Genomic DNA, 13771 nt, shown 5'->3' on the forward strand with positions numbered 1-13771 from the left:
TTAATGCAAAATCTTATTCCAATAATGTAACTTATAACGTCATTGATGACATATCCCTAATAAGAGTGAGGTCTCCGAATCAGAGCTAGTTAAGCCCAGTGATATCTTGTACAGAAGAAAATATATCACGGATGACAGGTAGTGTTCCATTGGGCTCCTGGTCCACTACCACGGCCCAAAACACTCTATAGCTACGGGGGATCATAGATGCTGCAGTATCTAGTTCCCCCCAAAATCGAAAAAAATGGACTCAATTAAGTCCACATCAGACTCACGCTGATTCTGGGCCAGGCCCAGAGTAAGCCCGTTTAATAAATTCACAGACCCAGCATTGGTAATAGGCCCAAGGTATTGAAGCCATTGGTTGCATTAATGCAACCCCCCCTCCCTATGATTTATAATGTTACAAACTTGCCCAGCAAGTTCTAGGAAAGTCACGGCAAGCATGACTTTCTAATCCGGATACATTTAATTTGAAATTTGAATATGCAATGATTATATTCCGACAACATTCAATCATCTACAGTGAATAGTACAGACATGTGGGGCCCACTTTTAAAGCGCGTCCATCCGGTAATATTATAACGGATGGACGCCACGTGTGTGAACTGGATCAATAAGGCTATTAAGGGTTCTAGTATATATGGTACTCCAGTCTCCAATTCATTTCACCAAGTTGAAGGGAGCTTTGATTCGGAGACCTCACTCTTATTTCAAATATGCCACCGTCTAAAAAATTTAGAATTCAAGCCAAGAATTATTTCTTGACTTATCCCCACCGTTCTCTTACAAAAGACGAAGCTCTTACACAGTTACAAAATATTTCTACCCCAGTAAATAAATTATTTATTAGGCTTTCCAGAGAATTACACGAAGATGGGGAACCTCATATCCTTGTGCTCAAGGAGGTTGCCAATCTGCCAACGATTCATACGCAAAGGCCATTAATTCAGGATCCACCATTAATGCCCTTAAAATATTAATGGAGGAACAGCCCAGAGATTATATTAGAGATTTAGATAAATTAAGGGCTAATTTAGATAGACATTTCTGCCCTCCTAAACAACTATTTATTTCAAAATGGGACCCAAAAAGCTTTGTGGTCCCAGATGATATAGAGCAATGGTTAGTTGAGGTTTTCGAAGACCCATCTGCGAGGCCAGTGAAGAATAATAGTAGTGATAGACCATTGAGCCTGATACTGGAGGGGCCAAGCAGAACAGGTAAGACTGCTTGGGCCAGATCATTAGGCGTTCATAATTATATTAGTGGTCATTTAGATTTTAATGCAAAATCTTATTCCAATAATGTAACTTATAACGTCATTGATGACATATCCCTAATAAGAGTGAGGTCTCCGAATCAGAGCTAGTTAAGCCCAGTAATATCTTGTACAGAAGAAAATATATCACGGAAGACAGGTAGTGTTCCATTGGGCTCCTGGTCCACTACCACGGCCCAAAACACTCTAAAGCTACGGGGGGTCATAGATGCTGCAGTATCTAGTTCCCCCCAAAATCGAAAAAAAATGGACTCAATTAAGTCCACATCAGACTCACGCTGATTCTGGGCCAGGCCCAGAGTAAGCCCAGTTTAAGTCAAATCAATTTTATACTTTCAAGTTCATGTAATCCGGATACAGAATCTTTCAGGAATTTCACAAAAATAATAGATAGAAACTAAGTGCATCAACAAATGAAAAGTAAGTACAGTCTCACAGGACAACAATCACTCACTGGGCTCCCACCTCTCAGCACTCACACTAAATGGGTACCCGCGCTTACTAGGGGTGTACAGAATCCGGAGGGGCTCCTACAGCCCAAGCGTTATAATCTGCACGGACAACTCACATGCTGTACGGACAACTCACGTGCCATAATATAAATATCTGAATCCGCACGGACAACTCACGTGCTGCACGGACAACTCACGTACTATAGTATCAATATTTGGATCCGCACGGCCAACTCACGTGCTGCACGGATAACTCATATGCTATAGTATCAATATCTGGATCCGCACGGATAACTCACATGCTATAGTATCAATACCTGGATCCGCACGGACAACTTTAAGCCCAGTGATATCTTGTATAGAAGAAAATATATCACGGAAGACAGGTAGTGTTCCATTGGGCTCCTGGTCCACTACCACGGCCCAAAACACTCTATAGCTACGGGGGGTCATAGATGCTGCAGTATCTAGTTCCCCCCAAAATTGAAAAAAAATGGACTCAATTAAGTCCACATCAGACTCACGCTGATTCTGGGCCAGGCCCAGAGTAAGCCCATTTAATAAATTCACAGACCCAACATTGGTAATAGGCCCAAGGTATTGAAGCCATTGGTTGCATTAATGCAACCCCCCCTCCCTATGATTTATAATGTGACAAACTTGCCCAACAAGTTATAGGAAAGTCACGGCAAGCATGACTTTCTAATCCAGATACATTTAATTTGAATTTTGAATATGCAATGATTACATTCCGACAACATTCAATCATCTACAGTGAATAGTACAGACATGTGGGGCCCACTTTTAAAATTGCGCGTCCATCCGGTAATATTATAACGGATGGACGCCACGTGTGTGAACTGGATCAATAAGGCTATTAAGGGTTCTAGTATATATGGTACTCCAGTCTCCAATTCATTTCACCAAGTTGAAGGGAGCTCTGATTCGGAGACCTCACTCTTATTACAAATATGCCACCGTCTAAAAAATTTAGAATTCAAGCCAAGAATTATTTCTTGACTTATCCCCACCGTTCTCTTACAAAAGACGAAGCTCTTACACGGTTACAAAATATTTCTACCCCAGTAAATAAACTATTTATTAGGATTTCTAGAGAATTACACGAAGATGGGGAACCTCATATCCATGTGCTCAAGGAGGTTGCCAATCTTCCAACGATTCATACACAAAGGCCATTAATTCAGGATCCACCATTAATGCCCTTAAAATATTAATGGAGGAACAGCCCAGAGATTATATTAGAGATTTAGATAAATTAAGGGCTAATTTAGATAGACATTTCTGCCCTCCTAAATAACTATTTATTTCAAAATAGGACCCACAAAGCTTTGTGGTCCCAGATGATATAGAGCAATGGTTAGTTGAGGTTTTCGAAGACCCATCTGCGAGGCCAGTGAAGAATAATAGTAGTGACAGACCATTGAGCCTGATACTGGAGGGGCCAAGCAGAACAGGTAAGACTGCTTGGGCCAGATCATTAGGCATTCATAATTATATTAGTGGTCATTTAGATTTTAATGCAAAATATTATTCCAATAATGTAACTTATAACGTCATTGATGACATATCCCTAATAAGAGTGAGGTCTCCGAATCAGAGGTAGTTAAGCCCAGTGATATCTTGTATAGAAGAAAATATATCACGGAAGACAGGTAGTGTTCCATTGGGCTCCTGGTCCACTACCACGGCCCAAAACACTCTATAGCTACGGGGGGTCATAGATGCTGCAGTATCTAGTTCCCCCCAAAATTGAAAAAAAATGGACTCAATTAAGTCCACATCAGACTCACGCTGATTCTGGGCCAGGCCCAGAGTAAGCCCATTTAATAAATTCACAGACCTAGCATTGGTTATAGGCCCAAGGTATTGAAGCCATTGGTTGCATTAATGCAACCCTCCCCCCCCCCATGATTTATAATGTGACAAACTTGCCCAGCAAGTTCTAAGAAAGTCACGGCAAGCATGACTTTCTAATCCGGATACATTTAATTTGAATTTTGAATATGCAATGATTACATTCCGACAACATTCAATCATCTACAGTGAACAGTACAGACATGTGGGGCCCACTTTTAAAATTGCACGTCCAATCGGTAATATTATAACGGATGGACGCCACGTGTGTGAACTGGATCAATAAGGCTATTAAGGGTTCTAGTATATATGGTACTCCAGTCTCCAATTCATTTCACCAAGGTGAAGGGAGCTCTAATTCGGAGACCTCACTCTTATTACAAATATGCCACCGTCTAAAAAATTTAGAATTCAAGCCAAGAATTATTTCTTGACTTATCCCCACCGTTCTCTTACAAAAGACGAAGCTCTTACACAGTTACAAAATATTTCTACCCCAGTAAATAAATTATTTATTAGGCTTTCCAGAGAATTACACGAAGATGGGGAACCTCATCTCCATGTGCTCAAGGAGGTCGCCAATCTGCCAACGATTCATACGCAAAGGCCATTAATTCAGGATCCACCATTAATGCCCTTAAAATATTAATGGAGGAATAGCCCAGAGATTATATTTGAGATTTAGATAAATTAAGGGCTAATTTAGATAGACATTTCTACCCTCTTAAACAACTATTTATATCAAAATAGGACCCACAAAGCTATGTGGTCCCAGATGATATAGAGCAATGGTTAGGTGAGGTTTTCGAAGACCCATCTGTGAAGCCAGTGAAGAATAATAGTAGTGACAGACCATTGAGTCTGATACTGGAGGGGCCAAGCAGAACAGGTAAGACTGCTTGGGCCAGATCATTAGGCGTTCATAATTATATTAGTGGTCATTTAGATTTTAATGCAAAATCTTATTCCAATAATGTAACCTATAACGTCATCGATGACATATCCCTAATAAGAGTGAGGTCTCCGAATCAGAGCTAGTTAAGCCCAGTGATATCTTGTACAGAAGAAAATATATCACGGATGACAGGTAGTGTTCCATTGGGCTCCTGGTCCACTACCACGGCCCAAAACACTCTAAAGCTACGGGGGGTCATAGATGCTGCAGTATCTAGTTCCCCCCAAAATCGAAAAAAATGGACTCAATTAAGTCCACATCAGACTCACGCTGATTCTGGGCCAGGCCCAGAGTAAGCCCATTTAATAAATTCACAGACCCAGCATTGGTTATAGGCCCAAGGTATTGAAGCCATTGGTTGCATTAATGCAATCCCCCCCCCCCCCCATGATTTATAATGTGACAAACTTGCCCAGGAAGTTCTAGGAAAGTCACGGCAAGCATGACTTTCTAATCCGGATACATTTAATTTGCATTTTGAATATGCAATGATTACATTCCGACAACATTCAATCATCTACAGTGAATAGTACTGACATGTAGGGCCCACTTTTAAAAATGCGCGTCCATCCGGTAATATTATAACGGATGGACGCCACGTGTGTGAACTGGATCAATAAGGCTATTTAGGGTTCTAGTATATATGGTACTCCAGTCTCCAATTCATTTCACCAAGTTGAAGGGAGCTCTGCTTCGGAGGCCTCACTCTTATTACAAATATGCCACCGTCTAAAAAATTTAGAATTCAAGCCAAGAATTATTTCTTGACTTATCCCCATCGTTTTCTTACAAAAGACGAAGCTCTTACACAGTTACAAAATATTTCTACCCTAGTAAATAAATTATTTATTAGGGTTTCCAGAGAATTACACGAAGATGGGGAACCTCATCTCCATGTGCTCAAGGAGGTCGCCAATCTGCCAACGATTCTTACGCAAAGGCCATTAATTCAGGATCCACCATTAATGCCCTTAAAATATTAATGGAGGAACAGCCCAGAGATTATATTAGAGATTTAGATAAATTAAGGGCTAATTTAGATAGACATTTCTGCCCTCCTAAACAACTATTTATTTCAAAATGGGACCCACAAAGCTATGTGGTCCCAGATGATATAGAGCAATGGTTAGGTGAGGTTTTGGAAGAGCCATCTGCGAGGCCAGTGAAGAATAATAGTAGTGACAGACCATTGAGTCTGATACTGGAGGGGCCAAGCAGAACAGGTAAGACTGCTTGGGCCAAATCATTAGGCGTTCATAATTATATTAGTGGTCATTTAGATTTTAGTGCAAAATCTTATTCCAATAATGTAACTTATAACGTCATCGATGACATATCCCTAATAAGAGTGAGGTCTCCGAATCAGAGCTAGTTAAGCCCAGTGATATCTTGTACAGAAGAAAATATATCACGGAAGACAGGTAGTGTTCCATTGGGCTCCTGGTCCACTACCACGGCCCAAAACACTCTATAGCTACGGGGGTCATAGATGCTGCAGTATCTAGTTCCCCCCAAAATCGAAAAAAATGGACTCAATTAAGTCCACATCAGACTCACGCTGATTCTGGGCCAGGCCCAGAGTAAGCCCATTTAATAAATTCACAGACCCAGCATTAGTTATAGGCCCAAGGTATTGAAGCCATTGGTTGTATTAATGCAACCCCCCCCCCCCCCATGATTTATATTGTGACAAACTTGCCCAGCAAGTTCTAGGAAAGTCACGGCAAGCATGACTTTCTAATCCGGATACATTTAATTTGAAATTTGAATATGCAATGATTACTTTCCGACAACATTCAATCATCTACAGTGAATAGTACAGACATGTGGGGCCCACTTTTAAAAATGCGCGTCCATCCGGTAATATTATAACGGATGGACGCCATGTGTGTGAACTGGATCAAATAAGGCTATTAAGGGTTCTAGTATATATGGTACTCCAGTCTCCAATTAATTTCACCAAGTTGAAGGGAGCTCTGATTCGGAGACCTCACTCTTATAACAAATATGGCACCGTCTAAAAAATTTAGAATTCAAGCCAAGAATTATTTCTTGACTTATCCCCACCGTTCTCTTACAAAAGACGAAGCTCTTACAAAGTTACAAAATATTTCTACCCCAGTAAATAAATTATTTATTAGAATTTCTAGAGAATTACACGAAGATGGGGAACCTCATCTCCATGTGCTCATCCAATTCGAAGGCAAGTATGTCTGCACCAACAATAGAGCATTCGACCTCACTTCCCCAACCAGGTCAGCACATTTCCATCCGAACATTCAGGGAGCTAAGTCCTCCTCCGATGTTAAAACCTACGTGGAGAAAGACGAAGACTTCATTGATTTTGGAGTTTTCCAAATCGATGGCAGATCAAGTAGAGGAGGTTGCCAATCTGCCAACGATTTATACGCAAAGGCCATTAATTATGGATCCACCATTAATGCCCTTAAAATATTAATGGAGGAACAGCCCAGAGATTATATTAGAGATTTAGATAAATTAAGGGCTTATTTAGATAGATATTTCTGCCCTCCTAAACAACTATTTATTTCAAAATGGGACCCACAAAGCTATGTGGTCCCAGATGATATAGAGCAATGGTTAGGTGAGGTTTTCGAAGACCCATCTGTGAGGCCAGTGAAGAATAATAGTAGTGACAGACCATTGAGTCTGATACTGGAGGGGCCAAGCAGAACAGGTAAGACTGCTTGGGCTAGATCATTAGGCGTACATAATTATATTAGTGGTCATTTAGATTTTAATGCAAAATCTTATTCCAATAATGTAACTTATAACGTCATTGATGACATATCCCTAATAAGAGTGAGGTCTCCGAATCAGAGCTAGTTAAGCCTAGTGATATCTTGTACAGAAGAAAATATATCACGGAAGGCAGGTAGTGTTCCATTGGGCTCCTGGTCCACTACCACGGCCCAAAACACACTATAGCTACGGGGGGGGGGTCATAGATGCTGCAATATCTAGTTCCCCCCAAAATCGAAAAAAAATGGACTCAATTAAGTCCACATCAAACTAACGCTGATTCTGGGCCAGGCCCAGATTAAGCCCATTTAATAAATTCACAGACCCAGCATTGGTTATAGGCCCAAGGTATTGAAGCCATTGGTTGCATTAATGCAATCCCCCCCCCCCCCATGATTTATAATGTGACAAACTTGCCCAGCAAGTTCTAGGAAAGTCACGGCAAGCATGACTTTCTAATCCGGATACATTTAATTTGTAATTTGAATATGCAATGATTACATTGCGACAATATTCAATCATCTATAGTGAATAGTTCAGACATGTGGGGCCCACTTTTAAAAATGTGCGTCCATCCGGTAATATTATAACGGATGGACGCCATGTGTGTGAATTGGATCAAATGAGGCTATTAAGGGTTATAGTATATATGGTACTCCAGTCTCCAATTCATTTCACCAAGCTGAAGGGAGCTCTGATTCGGAGACCTCACTCTTATAACAAATATGGCACCGTCTAAAAAATTTAGAATTCAAGCCAAGAATTATTTCTTGACTTATCCCCACCGTTCTCTTACAAAAGACGAAGCTCTTACACAGTTACAAAATATTTCTACCCCAGTAAATAAATTATTTATTAGAATTTCTAGAGAATTACACGAAGATGGGGAACCTCATCTCCATGTGCTCATCCAATTCGAAGGCAAGTATGTCTGCACCAACAATAGAGCATTCGACCTCACTTCCCCAACCAGGTCAGAACATTTCCATCCGAAAATTCAGGGAGCTAAGTCCTCCTCCGATGTTAAAACATACGTGGAGAAAGACGGAGATTTTATTGATTTTGGAGTTTTCCAAATCGATGGCAGATCAAGTAGAGGAGGTTGCCAATCTGCCAACGATTCATACGCAAAGGCCATTAATTCAGGATCCACCATTAATGCCCTTAAAATATTAATGGAGGAACAGCCCAGAGATTATATTAGAGATTTAGATAAATTAAGGGCTAATTTAGATAGACATTTCTTCCCTCCTAAACAACTATTTATTTCAAAATGGGACCCACAAAGCTATGTGGTCCCAGATGATATAGAGCAATTGTTAGGTGAGGTTTTCGAAGATCCATCTGCGAGGCCAGTGAAGAATAATAGTAGTGACAGACCATTGAGTCTGATACTGGAGGGGCCAAGCAGAACAGGTAAGACTGCTTGGGCCAGATCATTAGGCGTTCATAATTATATTAGTGGTCATTTAGATTTAAATGCAAAATCTTATTCCAATAATGTAACTTATAACGTCATTGATGACATATCCCTAATAAGAGTGAGGTCTTCGAATCAGAGCTAGTTAAGCCCAATGATATCTTGTATAGAAGAAAATATATCACGGAAGGCAGGTAGTGTTCCATTGGGCTCCTGGTCCACTACCACGGCCCAAAACACTCTATAGCTACGGGGGTCATAGATGCTGCAGTATCTAGTTCCCCCCAAAATCGAAAAAAATGGACTCAATTAAGTCCACATCAGACTCACGCTGATTCTGGGCCAGGCCCAGAGTAAGTCCATTTAATAAATTCACAGACCCAGCATTGGTTATAGGCCCAAGGTATTGAAGCCATTGGTTGCATTAATGCAACCACCCCCCCATGATTTATAATTTGACAAACTTGCCCAGCAAGTTCTAAGAAAGTCACGGCAAGCATGACTTTCTAATCCGGATACATTTAATTTGAAATTTGAATATGCAATGATTACATTCCGACAACATTCAATCATCTACAGTGAATAGTACAGACATGTGGGGCCCACTTTTAAAAATGCGCGTCCATCCGGTAATATTATAACGGATGGACGCCATGTGTGTGAACTGGATCAAATAAGGCTATTAAGGGTTCTAGTGTATATTGTACTCCAGTCTCCAATTCATTTCACCAAGTTGAAGGGAGCTCTGGTTCGGAGACCTCACTCTTATTACAAATATGCCACCGTCTAAAAAATTTAGAATTCAAGCCAAGAATTATTTCTTGACTTATCCCCACCGTTCTCTTACAAAAGACGAAGCTCTTACAAAGTTACAAAATATTTCTACCCCAGTAAATAAATTATTTATTAGGATTTCCAGAGAATTACATGAAGATGGGGAACCTCATCTCCATGTACTCATCCAATTCGAAGGCAAGTATGTCTGCACCAACAATAGAGCATTCGACCTCACTTCCCCAACCAGGTCAACACATTTCCATCCGAACATTCAGGGAGCTAAGTCCTCCTCCGATGTTAAAACATACGTGGAGAAAGACGAAGACTTCATTGATTTTGGAGTTTTCCAAATCGATGGCAGATCAAGTAGAGGAGGTTGCCAATCTGCCAACGATTCATACGCAAAGGCCATTAATTCAGGATCAACCATTAATGCCCTTAAAATATTAATGGAGGAACAGCCCAGAGATTATATTAGAGATTTAGATAAATTAAGGGCTAAGTTAGATAGACATTTCTGCCCTCCTAAACAACTATTTATTTCAAAATGGGACCCACAAAGCTAAGTGGTCCCAGATGATATAGAGCAATGGTTAGGTGAGGTTTTCGAAGACCCATCTGTGAGGCCAGTGAAGAATAATAGTAGTGACAGACCATTGAGTCTGATACTGGAGGGGCCAAGCAGAACAGGTAAGACTGCTTGGGCCAGATCATTAGGCATTTATAATTATATTAGAGGTCATTTAGATTTTAATGCAAAATCTTATTCCAATAATGTAACTTATAACGTCATTGATGACATACCCCTAATAAGAGTGAGGTCTCCGAATCAGAGCTAGTTAAGCCTAGTGATATCTTGTACAGAAGAAAATATATCACGGAAGGCAGGTAGTGTTCCATTGGGCTCCTGGTCCACTACCACGGCCCAAAACACTCTATAGCTACGGGGGTCATAGATGCTGCAATATCTAGTTCCCCCCAAAATCGAAAAAAAATGGACTCAATTAAGTCCGCATCAAACTAACGCTGATTCTGGGCCAGGCCCAGAGTAAGCCCATTTAATAAATTCACAGACCCAACATTGGTTATAGGCCCAAGGTATTGAAGCCATTTGTTGCATTAATGCAATCCCCCCCCCCATGATTTATAATGTGACAAACTTGCCGAGCAAGTTCTAGGAAAGTCACGGCAAGCATGACTTTCTAATCCGGATAAATTTAATTTGTAATTTGAATATGCAATGATTACATTCCGACAATATTCAATCATCTATAGTGAATAGTACAGACATGTGGGGCACACTTTTAAAAATGTGAATCCATCCGGTAATATTATAACGGATGGACGCCATGTGTGTGAACTGGATCAAATAAGGCTATTAAGGGTTATAGTATATATGGTACTCCAGTCTCCAATTCATTTCACCAAGTTGAAGGGAGCTCTGATTCGGAGACATCACTCTTATAACAAATATGGCACCGTCTAAAAAATTTAGAATTCAAGCCAAGAATTATTTCTTGACTTATCCCCACCGTTCTCTTACAAAAGACGAAGCTCTTACACAGTTACAAAATATTTCTACCCCAGTAAATAAATTATTTATTAGGATTTCCAGAGAATTAAACGAAGATGGGGAACCTCATCTCCATGTGCTCATCCAATTCGAAGGCAAGTATGTCTGCACCAACAATAGAGCATTCGACCTCACTTCCCCAACCAGGTCAGCACATTTCCATCCGAAAATTCAGGGAGCTAAGTCCTCCTCCGATGTTAAAACATACGTGGAGAAAGACGGAGATTTTTTTGATTTTGGAGTTTTCCAAATCGATGGCAGATCAAGTAGAGGAGGTTGCCAATCTGCCAACGATTCATACGCAAAGGCCATTAATTCAGGATCCACCATTAATGCCCTTAAAATATTAATGGAGGAACAGCCCAGAGATTATATTAGAGATTTAGATAAATTAAGGGCTAATTTAGATAGACATTTCTGCCCTCCTAAACAACTATTTATTTCAAAATGGGACCCAAAAAGCTTTGTGGTCCCAGATGATATAGAGCAATGGTTAGTTGAGGTTTTCGAAGACCCATCTGCGAGGCCAGTGAAGAATAATAGTAGTGACAGACCATTGAGCCTGATACTGGAGGGGCCAAGCAGAACAGGTAAGACTGCTTGGGCCAGATCATTAGGCATTCATAATTATATTAGTGGTCATTTAGATTTTAATGCAAAATCTTATTCCAATAATGTAACTTATAACGTCATTGATGACATATCCCTAATAAGAGTGAGGTCTCCGAATCAGAGCTAGTTAAGCCCAGTGATATCTTGTATAGAAGAAAATATATCACGGAAGGCAGGTCGTGTTCCATTGGGCTCCTGGTCCACTACCACGGCCCAAAACACTCTATAGCTACGGGGGTCATAGATGCTGCAGTATCTAGTTCCCCCCAAAATCGAAAAAAATGGACTCAATTAAGTCCACATCAGACTCACGCTGATTCTGGGCCAGGCCCAGAGTAAGCCCATTTAATAAATTCACAGACCCAGCATTGGTTATAGGCCCAAGGTATTGAAGCCATTGGTTGCAATAATGCAACCACCCCCCCATGATATATAATGTGACAAACATGCCCAGCAAGTTCTAGGAAAGTCACGGCAAGCATGACTTTCTAATCCGGATACATTTAATTTGAAATTTGAATATGCAATGATTACATTCCGACAACATTCAATCATCTACAGTGAATAGTACAGACATATGGGTCCCACTTTTAAAAATGCGCGTCCATCCGGTAATATTATAACGGATGGACGCCATGTGTGTGAACTGGATCAAATAAGGCTATTAAGGGTTCTAGTATATATGGTACTCCAGTCTCTAATTCATTTCACCAAGTTGAAGGGAGCTCTGATTCGGAGACCTCACTCTTATTACAAATATGCCACCGTCTAAAAAATTTAGAATTCAAGCCAAGAATTATTTCTTGACTTATCCCCACCGTTCTCTTACAAAAGACGAAGCTCTTACACAGTTACAAAATATTTCTACCCCAGTAAATAAATTATTTATTAGGATTTCCAGAGAATTACACGAAGTTGGGGAACCTCATCTCCATGTGCTCATCCAATTCGAAGGCAAGTATGTCTGCACCAACAATAGAGCATTCGACCTCACTTCCCCCACCAGGTCAGCACATTTCCATCCGAACATTCAGGGAGCTAAGTCCTCCTCCGATGTTAAAACATACGTGGAGAAAGACGGAGACTTTATTGATTTTGGAGTTTTCCAAATCGATGGAAGATCAAGTAGAGGAGGTTGCCAATCTGCCAACGATTCATACGCAAATGCCATTAATTCAGGATCCACCATTAATGCCCTTAAAATATTAATGGAGGAACAACCCAGAGATTATATTAGAGATTTAGATAAATTAAGGGCTAATTTAGATAGACATTTCTGCCTTCCTAAACAACTATTTATTTTAAAATGGGACCCACAAAGCTATGTGGTCCCAGATGATATAGATCAATGGTTAGGTGATGTTTTCGAAGACCCATCTGCGAGGCCAGTGGAGAATAATAGTAGTGACAGACCATTGAGTCTGATACTGGAGGGGCCAAGCAGAACAGGTAAGACTGCTTGGGCCAGATCATTAGGCGTTCATAATTATATTAGTGGTCATTTAGATTTTAATGCAAAATCTTATTCCAATAATGTAACTTATAACGTCATTGATGACATATCCCTAATAAGAGTGAGGTCTCCGAATCAGAGCTAGTTAAGCCCAGTGATATCTTGTACAGAAGAAAATATATCACGGAAGGCAGGTAGTGTTCCATTGGGCTCCTGGTCCACTACCACGGCCCAAAACACTCTATAGCTACAGGGGGTCATAGATGCTGCAGTATCTAGTTCCCCCCAAAATCGAAAAAAAATGGACTCAATTAAGTCCACATCAGACTCACGCTGATTCTGGGCCAGGCCCAGAGTAAGCCCATTTAATAAATTCACAGACCCAGCATTGGTTATAGGCCCAAGGTATTGAAGCCATTGGTTGCATTAATGCAATCCCCCCCCCCATGATTTATAATGTGACAAACTTGCCCAGCGAGTTCTAGGAAAGTCACGACAAGCATGACTTTCTAATCCGGATACATTTAATTTGAAATTTGAATATGCAATGATTACATTCCGACAACATTCAATCATCTACAGTGAATAGTACAGACATGTGGGGCCCAC

At 40.5% G+C, this 13771-nt stretch overlaps 4 protein-coding genes and 1 pseudogene across 4 annotated transcripts; all 5 read left to right on the plus strand.

The window, feature by feature from the left end:
• Positions 1-6571: 6571 nt before the first annotated feature.
• LOC104115566 (uncharacterized) lies at positions 6572-7411 on the plus strand. The gene has a single exon (XM_009626235.2). The coding sequence runs from the start codon at positions 6572-6574 to the stop codon at positions 7409-7411; it is 840 nt and encodes a 279-aa protein (XP_009624530.2).
• A 641-nt stretch (positions 7412-8052) lies between these two features.
• On the plus strand, positions 8053-8892 carry LOC138905037 (uncharacterized). Its single transcript, XM_070193540.1, has one exon. It carries the CDS (start codon positions 8053-8055, stop codon positions 8890-8892), a length of 840 nt encoding a protein of 279 aa, XP_070049641.1.
• Positions 8893-9523: 631 nt separating this feature from the next.
• LOC138905038 (uncharacterized) lies at positions 9524-10363 on the plus strand (annotated as a pseudogene).
• A 633-nt stretch (positions 10364-10996) lies between these two features.
• On the plus strand, positions 10997-11836 carry LOC138905039 (uncharacterized). The gene has a single exon (XM_070193541.1). It carries the CDS (start codon positions 10997-10999, stop codon positions 11834-11836), a length of 840 nt encoding a protein of 279 aa, XP_070049642.1.
• A 631-nt stretch (positions 11837-12467) lies between these two features.
• Positions 12468-13307, plus strand: LOC138905040 (uncharacterized). Its single transcript, XM_070193542.1, has one exon. The coding sequence runs from the start codon at positions 12468-12470 to the stop codon at positions 13305-13307; it is 840 nt and encodes a 279-aa protein (XP_070049643.1).
• The last annotated feature ends 464 nt before the right edge of the window (positions 13308-13771 follow it).

This window comes from Nicotiana tomentosiformis, chromosome 2, assembly GCF_000390325.3.
Source record: "Nicotiana tomentosiformis chromosome 2, ASM39032v3, whole genome shotgun sequence".
Lineage (NCBI taxonomy): Eukaryota > Viridiplantae > Streptophyta > Magnoliopsida > Solanales > Solanaceae > Nicotiana > Nicotiana tomentosiformis.

What these genes read in the sequence shown, in the direction of transcription:
- LOC104115566 (XM_009626235.2), top strand. Translation starts at nt 6,572, where the DNA reads ATGGCACCGTCTAAAAAATTTAGAATTCAAGCCAAGAATTATTTCTTG.
- LOC138905037 (XM_070193540.1), top strand. Translation starts at nt 8,053, where the DNA reads ATGGCACCGTCTAAAAAATTTAGAATTCAAGCCAAGAATTATTTCTTG.
- LOC138905039 (XM_070193541.1), top strand. Translation starts at nt 10,997, where the DNA reads ATGGCACCGTCTAAAAAATTTAGAATTCAAGCCAAGAATTATTTCTTG.
- LOC138905040 (XM_070193542.1), top strand. Translation starts at nt 12,468, where the DNA reads ATGCCACCGTCTAAAAAATTTAGAATTCAAGCCAAGAATTATTTCTTG.